General features: G+C 50.2%; 1 protein-coding gene across 10 annotated transcripts in view; it reads right to left on the bottom strand.

The window, feature by feature from the left end:
- Positions 1-1,560: 1,560 nt before the first annotated feature.
- TRAF7 (TNF receptor associated factor 7) overlaps positions 1,561-12,147 on the bottom strand; it is a 56,540-nt gene continuing 45,953 nt past the window's right edge. For 4 of the 10 annotated variants that reach the window (XM_074197245.1, XM_074197240.1, XM_074197246.1 and 1 more), the window contains 8 exons: positions 10,551-10,633; positions 9,898-9,937; positions 8,931-9,047; positions 6,322-6,444; positions 5,416-5,535; positions 4,992-5,123; positions 4,760-4,879; positions 1,573-4,450 (listed from right to left, as the gene is read on the bottom strand). In XM_074197245.1, the coding sequence (XP_074053346.1) occupies positions 4,436-4,450; positions 4,760-4,879; positions 4,992-5,123; positions 5,416-5,535; positions 6,322-6,444; positions 8,931-9,047; positions 9,898-9,937; positions 10,551-10,633 (750 nt within the window). In that variant the 3' untranslated portion in view covers positions 1,573-4,435. Of the gene's footprint in view, positions 4,451-4,759; positions 4,880-4,991; positions 5,124-5,415; positions 5,536-6,321; positions 6,445-8,930; positions 9,048-9,897; positions 9,938-10,550; positions 10,634-12,147 lie in introns of all 10 variants that reach the window. The other 6 variants (XM_074197243.1, XM_074197244.1, XM_074197239.1 and 3 more) reach the window with 4 other exon arrangements.

Here is a 12,147-nt window from a genome sequence, read left to right as displayed (position 1 = left end):
GGGTCACAAATACCCCCCGCCTCTCACCCCAGGACCTGGCTGAATAGATGGTGGTTGGTGGTCGAGTACTGGTAGTTGATGGTTGGGGTCGGGGGGATTGGGTTCCCCACCACACCCTCCCATGTCCCCCTTGATCACAAGCACAACATTTCGGGGGGCCATGAGGAGGCTAGGGTCAGAGGATGGCCCATCTTGTCCAAGGGCTTTCTGGTCACTGGTACTGCTGCCAGTGATCATCTCACGGCGGCCCTGAGCTGCATTCCTCTTGCTTCACGCCCCCTCTGCCCCTACCCCCCCCCATGATGCAATAATAACAGCTGGGTTAGCTCTTCCTCCCTCCTCTTCCTCCCCCTCCTATGGTCCCCAACAATCTGTCCAGTGTGTGCCCTATCTCCACTACTACAGGGAGAGGGGGAGGGGGTCAGTCCCTGGTATAAGCCCCCAGGCTTCATGTGGGGGGCAGGGGGCTTGCTTGGGCTTATGTCAGGCCTCTCAGAGTGACTGGTGGTGTTAAGGATAAGGCCAGGGCCTGTGTTCCCAGGGCAGGGCCAGCAAGGCTAAGTGGGGGCTGGCTGGAGGTAGAGATGGTAGGAGGCGAGAAGGCTTGTGGGCTGGGCTGGTCCTAGGCTCCCTGGACCACTGGAGGGTGGGGGGGGGGTACCCCCACAGGCAAGCCCAGGCCCTCTCCCCTCCCCTCCCCCCCCCCCCGACTCCCAATCAGCCGCAGAGCACAGGCCTGAGGACCAGAGGTACAGCACAGGAACTGCTAACGATTGGGGATCCTGGGGGGTGGGGCATCACCTCCCCTTGCTTCACTTTCCTTCTGGGGTTGGGGGTGATGGTGCCTCAGCCCCAGCACCCACCCTGGCCCCATCACAGCACAAAGAGACCAGCCGTAGTCGTCTGGTCCTGGGCTGAGTCTGCAGGGACTCCTCCCAAGGCTTTTGCCCCAAGACCGACCCTGGGTCAGTGTGCTCCTGATGACCTCCCCCCACCCACCCCCCACTCCTACCCCTCAGAGGGAGAGGCATAGACCAGATAATAAGCTATAGAAGAGTATTAATTTTATTGGAAATGAGCTGAGGCAGATTTTCCCAGAGATCCAAAAGGGTAAAAACTTTAACTTTAACAAATATATATTTAAAGAAAAATATTATTGATTCTATAGAAAACCATTTACCAACCAAGAGAAAACTGGATTTTAGTTTGAGACAAAAGCTGTCGGAGGCCAAGGCCACCTGTCTCATCTGTCTGTCTGACTGTCTGTCCATCATCTGTCTCTCAGTGGCCAGATCACTTTCCCAGTAGCACAAACAGGAGGCTTCCCGGACCTCCGGAGGGCGGGTCAGTGTGCCTGGGGGCTCTGCCGAGTCTCCATCCCATCACTGCTGCTCTTCTATCTTCATCTTTTTCTCTGCGTTTGAAGAACTAGAAGGATGTGCCTTGTTTGTTGTCAGGCTGTGTCCCCTGGCGCCACACCACAGAGACCTTGGGGCACTAGGGGCTTCCCTCCTCCTCCTCCTCCTCCTCCTGGGTGTGTGGCTGCGGCCCTGGGGAGTGCCAGCTGCTGTGCGGGGAGGCGACACGTTTGTGTGGGGTCTGCCTGTCCGGTGCAAGGGCAGCTGTGGGGGTGGACCTGTCTGTCACACAGTGGGGCTTGTGTACTAGAACAGGGGTGAGTGTGCAAGAGCATGGGCTGTGTGGGTGTACGGTTCTGTGTGAGCACCCGTGGACATGTTGATGGATAATTACTTGTGTTTTGGCACATCTGTGCAGGGTGTGTGTATGTTGGTGTATAGCTCCTTGTGATTTGACACATTTGTGCAGAATGTGTTATGTGTGTGTGTGTGTGTGTGTGCATGTGAGGATGGAGTGTGTGTGTATGTGTGTGTAGTTCTATGAGCACCCATGGATATGTTGGTGGATAATTACCTGTGTCTTGGTGCATCTGTGCAGGGTGTGTGTGTGTGTGTAAGAGGATGGAGTGTGTTATGTATAGTTGTGTGAGCACACAAGGATATGTTAGTGTATAATTGTGTTGGCACATATGTGCAGGGTCTGTCTCTGTTGATATATCATTCTATGAGCACACATGGGTTAGTTGGTGTATAATTAGTTCCCTGTGTTTTGGCAGATCTGTGCAGGGCATGTGTGTGTATATGTGTATATGGAGTGTGTGTTGGTGTATCATTCCGTGAGCACACATGGGTGTGTTGGTGTATAACTCCTTGTGTTTTAGCACATCTGTGCAGGGTGTGAGTGTGGGGGCACCAGAGACCCTCCAGAATGCACCGGTGGCTCCTCCTGCTTCAAGTGGCCAGTGCAGATCCTACTCAAGTTGAACGCCTTTGCTCATGGTCTGAAAAGTGTTGTGTGGTTGTTCTTTTTCTCCTCATTTCCCCTCCACTCTCACCAAGACCCCTTTTCCCTCACTCTCAAAAAAGTACTGACTGGTCTTTGTCGTGTTTGCTGATCCAGATGTGTTGGGCACAACTTTTGACATTTCTTAAACACAAATTTTTAAAAGCCTGAAACTAGCTGTTGTGAAGACGACTGTGTGTGAGCCCTGAAGGCCTCCAGGCTGGGGAGACAGGTGGACGGACATCATGTGCTCCGTGCTGGTCGTTTGCTTCAGATCCTATATCGTACTCCACTGTTCCAGCTGTCCATCTCCCTTGGTGCTCCCCATGCTGTGTGTGTGTGTGTGTGGTGTGCGTGGTATGTGTGTGTGCTGCCACCTCCCTGGTGACTGGTGATGCCCCTTTCTATGGGGGTTTTGGTTTGCTCCTTCAAGTCTGAGGCTGGGCGGCAAATATCCAAAGTACTCGAACCAAGGTCCCCCCGACACACTCAAGAGGACATCATGGCCTTTTCATTGCCACAGTGGATGAGGTTCATAACACCCAGGCCATCCATCTGTGCGTCTGGTCAGTGTGTGTCTGAGGGATCCAGGTCCCGGACAGACTGGACTTTCTAGGATCTGTGTGCCCGGCCCCGTGGGATGGTGAGTGGTCTATGCAGCCGTCTGCGCTTCCTGCCATCGGCTCTCAATAAATGTCAGAAAATGGAAATGCTGGCCAGTTTTTTGGGGAAGGTGAGGAGCTGGGACCTACAGAGGTTATGATTTCTGGTTATCAGAAACTGGGCCTAAATGTGGAAGTGTTGCTACTACCACAGTTGAGGACTTATTTCTGAGATACTGAGGTATACTCTGCTTGTTTTTTTTGGGGGAAAGAGGTCATCATGGGTTTTCCATGTAGCCTCAGGCAAGGTTGGAGGATCAAATACGGCACAGATTGCAAGGGGAAGTACAGGGGGCTTCTCTCAACTATGCTGGAGGAATGAGGGGTTATCTTGTGCTCTTCTCAACAAGGGGACCAAGTGAGGTGATGGACTCCCAAGGGGCTGGTGAGAATGCAGGTCAGGGGTCTGGACCAGCAGATGGGGCAGCTGAACTGGAGCAGTCAGACTTTATCTTGCACCTTGCTTCTGATGGTCTTGGGGAAAGCTCTAGATTCAGGTCACCTCACCCCTCCACCCTCAATCTTTCATAGGTCCTAAAAAGGACTTAGGAAATCATATTTTGTGTTCAAACAAATGTATACATGTACGAGTAGAAAACATGCAAGCAGACCTCTCTTTCCCACACCTGTGTGACTATTACGTTTTCATAGTCAAGAGACCCCAGCCCAGCCACACCCAGGTCCAGGCCCCAGGAACTCACTCTCCTCCAGGCTCCATTTATATTTTATTGTCAATGAGGAAATAATCAAATCTATATACAGTCTAAAAACCGTAAAAAATGTGAGTAAAAATGTACCCAAGACCGGTCCCTTGCCTGGTGAGGAGTTTCCATGATCGGGGGAATGTGAATGGAGGGTGGGCCTTGAGCATCGTACCTGGTGATCCTGGGTAAACATCCCCAACAGTCCACCATCCGATAGCTTGATAGTGTCTTGGCAGCACAATGAGCAACAACGGGCAGGAGCAAAGGAGTGTGTCAGGGTGTGTGGCCCAACCAGCAGGCCCCAAGTGCCAGGGGAGCATCTAATGCCATTTACAAAGGGAAGGGAGTGTGCCCCTCTTTTCCAGCAGGGCTGGGCCTCTTGACTGGGGTCAAACCCACTTGTCACTCCAGCAGACCACTCTAACAGAGCCTCTGAGGAGTTGGATGGAGTGGTGGATCTCTCATGAACCTGTGCAGCATGGGTCCATTGAACGTTCTATCCGGTGGCAAGGCTGGGCTGGGCAGAGCAGGAGGGCTGAGGTACCTGCACCGCCCAGGAGGAACTCAGGACCTGGGGCAGCAACTGCTTGGCTGACTTGTGTAGCAACCATTCCTAGGGATTCCCTCCAAGGCTCTGGCCAGGGGATGGCACAACACAGGGCAAGGATCTAGGGGTGCCCAGGGGGAGGACTGGCCTGGATTCTTCCATTAACACGTCCAAACCTGTGAAAGAAAAGGTTTCAGAATAACTCGAAGCAGCCTTTAGCCCTGGTCCCCCATTCTTTGATTCCGAGCTGCCTAGATCTTGACCCACCAAGCATCCCTGGGACTTCCTGGAAGGAGAGGCCAGGAACACTGTGGTTAAAAATGGGCAGACAGGAGATGTTCTGCCCTGATGCTGATGGCCCTGCTCCAGTTCTGTCAGCCTGGGGTTGGAGGTACCCTAGGATGTGATTCTTCCTCACCAAATGGGGAGCCCACCTCTGCTCTTCGTGGGCCACTGTGGAGGGTCAGGTGTTCTGAGTCACTTACCTTAACAGTGCTGTCCACAGCTCCAGAGAAAAGTCGGCCCCGGGAGACAGCCAGTGCGGTGACGCTGCCCTGGTGTCGGAGGAGAGTCTGGGTGCAGATCATGTTGTCCATGCTCCAGACCTGAGGAAGAAGGAAGAGGGATGGACCCCAAGTCCTCTCCAGCACAGGGCCAAGCCCCCTCCCTCTGGAGGCACTCTCAGAGGCTTCCAGCTCTCAAGCCCAAGACACATACTCTTAGTGACCGGTCATAGGAGGCGCTGAAAACTTTGGTCTGGTCCGGTGTTGAGATGACTGCCAGGGCATATACTGTCCCTACGTGACCCGTTAATGTCCGCACCTGCTCCTTAGATTCAATATCCCAAACCTGGGGAAGAAAAGGAAGGATGAGGATGGCTGGGGTACTTCCCAAAGGGGTCTGCCAGAGAGGCCAACAAGGAGACAGGGTCTGATGAGACAGGGAGACAAATGACACCACAAGTTAAGATGGGTGAGACACAGATATAGACTAAGAGATAGAGGCCCTTTCTGCCTGGGCAATGTCACAGGTTGACTCTAGAATCAGCCCTGTGTCTGAGAAAGCAGTACAACTGAGTGGGTAGGTGAGGCCAGGCCAGGCCAGGCCAGGCAAGGAATGGTTGGGGGTTCCTCTCTCTTACATGGATGAGGTTCTCGTAGGTGCCACAGACAATATGGTGATTTGTCACTGCGATGGAGTAGACACTGCCCCCCGATGTCTGGAGCACATGTATGCACTCGAGGTTCCGGATGTCCCAGATCTAGGGTTGAGTGAAAGAGGTCAGGCCTCCATTTGAGGCTGTGGAAGTATGATTACCTGAGAAAAGAACCTGTCCTACTTTTCAGGGAGGGATTTCTCACCCCATCTCTCTACACACACAACCCCAGGGCATAGGGAATGCCCAGTGAGGAGGGCTGGCCAGTTGCAGGGGAAGGATACTGCACAAATCTGTTTAGGATCTGCCTTTTCCTCCATGGGAAAGGAAATCATTCCTGGCATAGTACAGGACTGGAAGTTGCTAGGGATGTGATGCAGCAGCAGCTCCTGTGTAGTTCTCCTACTGGGGTTTCCAGGGATGCCCTTGGGGGGTAGGCTTCAGTCTCCCTGCTGGAGCCTCCCATTCCCTCAGATGGGGACAGTCCTAAGTTACAGGAACAGATAATCTTTGACAATTCAGTCATTTGAGCTCTGCCTCCAAATACCCAATATGCCTATCACTGTGCCATCTTCAATTGCTGGGGTTTACCTTATAGAACTAGGTCCTATCCAGTGCCCCAAAGGAAGCGGTTTCAAGGGATTAGACAAAACACCCACTCCCCAGCCTGCCCCTGCCCTCCCCTCTGGTACAGGATAAAAGCTCTGGTTTGACGAGGAGGTGGTAGTTGAGTGTTGCCATGGAGACAAGTGCTGCTCCCTCCCCATAGGATTACAAATAGGCTGCCACTGGAACCTCTCTCAGGGCTGGGTTGGGAAGGGAAGGTTAGTTAGGTCAGACCAGGTTCCTGCTTTAGGCAGCTCCTGGTCTCTAGCCCTCCAGTCCCAGTACCTTGATTGTCTGGTAGGAGCCACTGTACAGGTAGTTCTGAGAGGCCACCAGAGCCCGTACCCAGTGATTGAGGCCTGTGAGCTCCTTCTTGAGCTTCAGTTCAGTACCCACGATGTCCCAGACCTGCAAGTAAACAGAATAGCTGGTAACCAAGGGCCCAGAGGAACCTGCTTACAAGCTCTGAGAACCTCAAGGCAGGCAAATGTCCCTAGGAACCACCTTTTCCTATGAGGGCTGAATTCCACCTTTCTCTTCCTTCAGACCTCCTCCCACCCATTTGGTTGAAAACTTCATCTCCAACATTACTGAGGCCCTGTGTTGCAAGCTCTCCCTGCCTCATCTCAGACTTGACATCCTTCTCGACTCTTTCCTTTAGTCCAGGCTTGATGAAGAGGTGACTTCATCTGAAAGGCTAGCTTCTTTAAATGCACCTAATCCCATCCCCACCTGTCTTCCCCAGCAGATTTCCTCCACTACCATTCTTCCCACTAATCTCTCATCTCTCCCATCTTCTGGTTTCTTCCTTGCTGTCCACAAACATGCCCTCTTCCTTTCTGGGAGGCTATCATTCTATATCTTTTCTTTTCCAGTCTAACTTTTTGAAAAAAAATCATCTCTATCTGTGGCTTCCACTTTTCTTATTCTCTTCTTTTTTACTTTTGCAAGGCATTGGGGTTAAGTGGCTTGCCCAAGGCCACACAGCTAGGTAATTATTAAGTGTCTGAGGCTGGATTTGAACTCAGGTGCTCCTGACCCCAGGGCTGGTGCTCTTATTCACTGTGCCACCTAGCCGCCTCTCTTATTCTCTTCTAAAATCTCTTCTGTCCAGTCCCCAATCTCATTGCTTCACCGAGAGTGTCCTCTCCAGTGATCTTGAATTTGCTAAGTCTAATGGCTTCTCCCATCCATCCCTGTTCTTTTGACCTCTACAGCATCTTCCAGGAGAATCTCTCTTCTCTGGGTTCATGTGACACTGCTTTCTCTTGATTCTCCTTCTCCATGTCTGACCATTTTTTCTTGGTTTCTTCTGCTGAATCATCATCCTTATATCATCTAATTGTAGATATATTCCCAAGGTTTGGTCCTGGGCCTTGCTCTTCTCCTCTCTACACTCTCTCCCTTGATGAATTCATAAGTTTCCATGGATTGAGAGTACATCTCTTTATTCAACCTTAATCTCTCTCTTGAGCTCCAATACTATATTACCAACTGTGTTTTGGACATTTAAGAAAAATTGAATTCATTTTTTTTCAAATGAAGATCTGCCTTCTTTCCCTAATACCTAATTCTCCACCCCAACTGTAATCCCCCAATGAAAAAGCAAGAAAAATACAACTGCTGTTATAAACCCATCCTACTGGATATTTTAAACTCTATGTTCCACCTCAAACACACCTCATACAGTCAATCCATTGCCAAATCTTTTCTCACATTTATCACCCATCATCTCTTGTGGGTATCTCCTCTTTATTTACCTATCTATCTCCTTGGTTTATGCCCTAATCACATTTCATTTGGCCTAATGTCAGAGGCTCCCATTGGTCTTCTTGCCTCAAGTTCTCATCCTCCACACTGCCATTAAGAACAAAAGTCTGACCATGTAATCTCCTAATCTCACAGAAAAGGTGAATGGATGGACCCTGAAACCTGGGCATGATGGGCACCACATGGTGGAGGCCAAGGTGGGCATATGATGGTTGTCTCCATACATTGTGGAATAAGAAGTGGGGCCCTCTGCAGGTGCTTCTACCTATGTATGTGTACACAGATGTGAGCACAATTCCCCCCCCAAGGCAGCTCCCCACACACTAAATACACATACCTACACACACTAAACACAAAACCACACCCATACTAAATACATACAGCACACACACACACACACACACACACACACACACTCAATGGTACAAAGAGGTCAAACCCAGTCCCAGCTAGGGCCCCCTTCTTTTCTATTCTGTACTCTACCTTTTGTGGTTTGCCCCAAAGATGAAAGTTCCTTACGTATCTCTGCACCACTATCAGTCCTTGTTTCTCCTGTAACTCCCTTCAAACAGAAAGTGTTTTTTTTCCAACTAGCACTTTAGGGAAATACAATAAAATGAGTATAGAGAGCTCAGAACTGCTGAGCTAGAGAGTACAGGGACCTTAGATGAAGACAACTCTAATTGGTTGGCACTTTATGGCATTTTTAACCTCCTCCATTTGTGGTCAGTTGCCAAACCCCCTGCAGATCCTTGTCCCAATACCCAGACTTCTCTCTCTGATTAAACTTAGCACCTCCCCTAACTCTTCCCACCAACTTCTGTGATACCCTTAGGGAACCATCCTCACTGCTGCACACACACCCCACACCACTTTCTAGATGCCACACTTATATCTCTTTCTCCATTTCTCCAATGAGTTATGGCAGTCTCATATTCCTTTTCCTAGAGAAATATTCACTGAGCACTTGTAGTCACAAAACTCCCCCAATCCCTTAAGTTATATACAGCTAAAACCAAGGATGAACCATACGTGTGTGCACATATGCATGTCAGGGGTGGTGGTGGTTCATGTTTACATGATTGGCAGAGCCGAGTGATACCCATCTTCAACTCTCTCTGTACCTTGATGGCTTTGAGAGAACCACTGAAGAGCATGTTGTGTGAGGAAACCAAAGTGCAAACAGGATTGTCATGAGCTCGGATGGTGTTGACCTTCTGCAGGTTCTGAATATCCCATACCTGGAGAAGGAAGAGACAAGAACTAACTGGAATTCACTGCTCTGAAGGGATGTCTCAGGGCTGGGCCTCCAGCTTCCTGTTTTCCCCAAGTGGTAAATATATGAGCAATTAGGCTCAGCCTTGGCTCCTACAGCCTCAGTGATTCTGAGAGCTGGGGCCTAGGAAAAACCCATCTCTAATCTAGGGTTCCTGAGGGCAAGAGCCTGAGTGCCAGGGCTATGTCTTTCAGGGAGTGGAGTGGGCCTGGACTCTTAGGTTAATAAGACAAACAATAATAATGTTTTTTGGTCCTTCTTTCTCGAAGAGGACTACGACATCAAGGAGGTGATGCCAAGACAAGTATATGAATTGGAGTGAAGGGTTGTTGTGCTGAGTCACCAGTCTCACTTTCTCCTCCAGAGCCAGATATGAATCAGGCCCTGGATGTGAGGCAATCAGGGTTATGTGACTTGCCCAAGGTCACACAGCTGTCAATTGCTTGAGGTGGGATTTAGACTCCCATCCTCCTGACTCCAAGATCAGTGCTCTATTCACTGTGCCACCTAGATGTCCCAAGACAAACAAAGGCAGGGAAAGGAGACCTGATACCTTACTTAAATAGCCCCATTAGGTGAGTAAGCTTTGAGGAATATCTTTGGAGGCAGAGAGGCAGACCTTCTCCTTGAAGGCCCCTGCAGCTCAGGTGTGGCAAGGGATCTCAACTCTTTCCAATTTTTTCTAAGTATCCCTCCCATGCCTGCCCTGAAGCCTAGTGATCTGGGAACCTGGATAGTGTTGCCATTTCTGGGAGCTTTGCTCCAGAGAGCAGACTGCCTAGCCCCTTCCCTGCCCTCTCTTCTGCCACACTCACAATGATGGTACAATCCGCAGATCCACTGTATAGCTTGCACCTGGAGAATTAAAAGGAACAGCTATAGTGACATGGGAGAAATCACGAGCTGGTACCTAGCTCTCAACTGCTGCTTCCATCTGGGGTTTCAAAGGCCACAGTCAGTACCAGAAGCCAGGAACCTCAGGTTCTTCCTCAACTCGTCTCTACATAGTACGCCTTGGGTTTGGTTTTCTCATGTGAACAATGGGAGCGCCCTGCCCTATCCCTGTGCTTGTCCCGGGTGCTGTGTACTGATGAATGTCTGGAAAGCGTTGTTCAAATATGAGCTGTGAAGTAATTACTGTGCACATTAGCACTGAATAAATCTGCAGTCTATGCACAGCAAAGCTGCTGTCTTGGCAGCATCTGGCCTTGAGTGGCTTGCTGAGCCCCTCAACAAAAACCAACAGAGGCCCCTCACTCACCACCCCAGTTCCCTTGCCTGGAGCTTGCTCCTGCTTCAGTGGCCAGGGACGTCCTCAGAGAGCTACCAAAGACTCACACTTCCATCCTCTGAATGCTCCTGCTGATGACTGCTGATCCCTCACCCCTCTCAGACCGCAACACTGTCATGTGTACCCAGAAATGTGTGTGTGTGCCAAGATCTGGTGAGATTGCCCCCCCCCACTCACCCTTGAATACAGAGCGCAAGCACAATGCCATCGTGGCCTTCCAGAGTCTTCTGGCACTTGTAGGTCGTGCAGGTGTCCCACACCTAACAGGAAAGACAGGGCTCAGACTTGTAGATCTGATCTGGAAAGTCACCCTAATGCTAGGCTAGAAAGTCAGCAGATATGAGGAAGCAGGAAGCAAAGAAGGTCTTGTCCATTTGCAGCTGTTTCCTCTGACTCTGGACAACATGAGGCCCTGGGTATCTTCCCCAGCAAAGAAAGTCAACTGCCCTCTGGAAATATGAGACATCACAGTGTGGAAAAGCTGACTGGACATAAGAATCTGAGGTGGTGGATGTCGTGTTGAGTTGTTTCAGTTGTGTCCAATTCTTCATGACCACATGTGGGGTTTTCTTGGTAGACGTATTGGAGTGGTTTGCCATTTTCTTCTCCAGCTCATTTTACAGATGAAGAAACTGAGGCAAACAGGGTTAAGTGACTTGCCTAGGGTCACACAACTGGTAAGTGGCTGAGGACAGATTCAAATTCAGGAAGATGAGTCTTCCTTACTCCAGACCTATCACTTTATATTCACTATGCCACTTACCTGCTCTGACAGCCAGGGGAACTGAGTTCAAATTCTAGCTGGGCAATTTATAGCCTATAAGACCATAGCCAAGACCATTGGTCTTCCTATGTCCCAGTTTCCCTATCTACAAAAAGAAGGAGTTGGACCAGCAGTCTCTGAGGTCTCTTCCAATTCTGGATCTACAATCCCCAGGATCCAAAGGCCCTAGAAAATCCCCTTATGAAGTTTTCTAAGTAAAGACCTTATGCTTATGCCAGTTGATTCCTCAGAGGTAGAGCAGGGTCTGAAGGCCTCCAGTCAGGGATTATAGAAAGGGGCACAGACATTGAGTATATAAGGGCAGGGACTGTGGAGAATGTAACTAGCTTGGGTCCTGCCTGAGGCTTCTCAGACAAACCTTCAGGGAGCAGAGGAGGAAGGTCTGAGCTCTTGGTCCTGGAGTCTCAGAGGAACAAGACAGCTGCTTCTCCCTCAAAGATCCACAGGTCTGGGCCTAGACACAAGGGCTATCCAGAAGGGCAGCAGAAGCTGAATGGCCCAGAGAGGTTTCTATTGCCTTATCTGATTCAAAAACAACAGGCTGTAGGTAATGAGGAGCTGCTTTCTCCTGCATCATCCAGGGGTCTGTATGACCTGACAGCTCCAGAGAGGTTAGTGGTAGCCAGGGAGCTCCTGTTCTCTTTTCCCTTCTAAATCCTGTACAAGGTATGCTTACAGTCTCCTCAGTCAGTGGGGGGAATAGCCTGAGGCCACTCTTGCCATTGCTTAAGGGGTCTGCAAAGCAAGCTCCTTTCCCTGATAGCTCAGGCAAGCTCTGGTCCTAAAGCTTCCTGACTCCCGATGGGTTCCCTTCAAGATGGCCAGAGGCTGATAAATTTGTGTGTGTGCTACAACAGGGCAACAAGTTCAGTTAAAGAGACTCTGGAAAAGGCAGCATTTGGAGGCCAAAGGAGAAAATAATGATACTCTGCTCCCCTTCACCCTGGAGCACAGGGAACTATGGGAAGTGCCCCTGCCACAACGCCTAGA

The sequence above is a fragment of the Macrotis lagotis genome, chromosome 8, assembly GCF_037893015.1.
Source record: "Macrotis lagotis isolate mMagLag1 chromosome 8, bilby.v1.9.chrom.fasta, whole genome shotgun sequence".
Taxonomy (NCBI): Eukaryota; Metazoa; Chordata; class Mammalia; order Peramelemorphia; family Peramelidae; genus Macrotis; species Macrotis lagotis.
The sequence above is the reverse complement of the archived record's forward strand: the minus strand, read 5'-3'. Positions and strand labels throughout refer to the sequence as shown.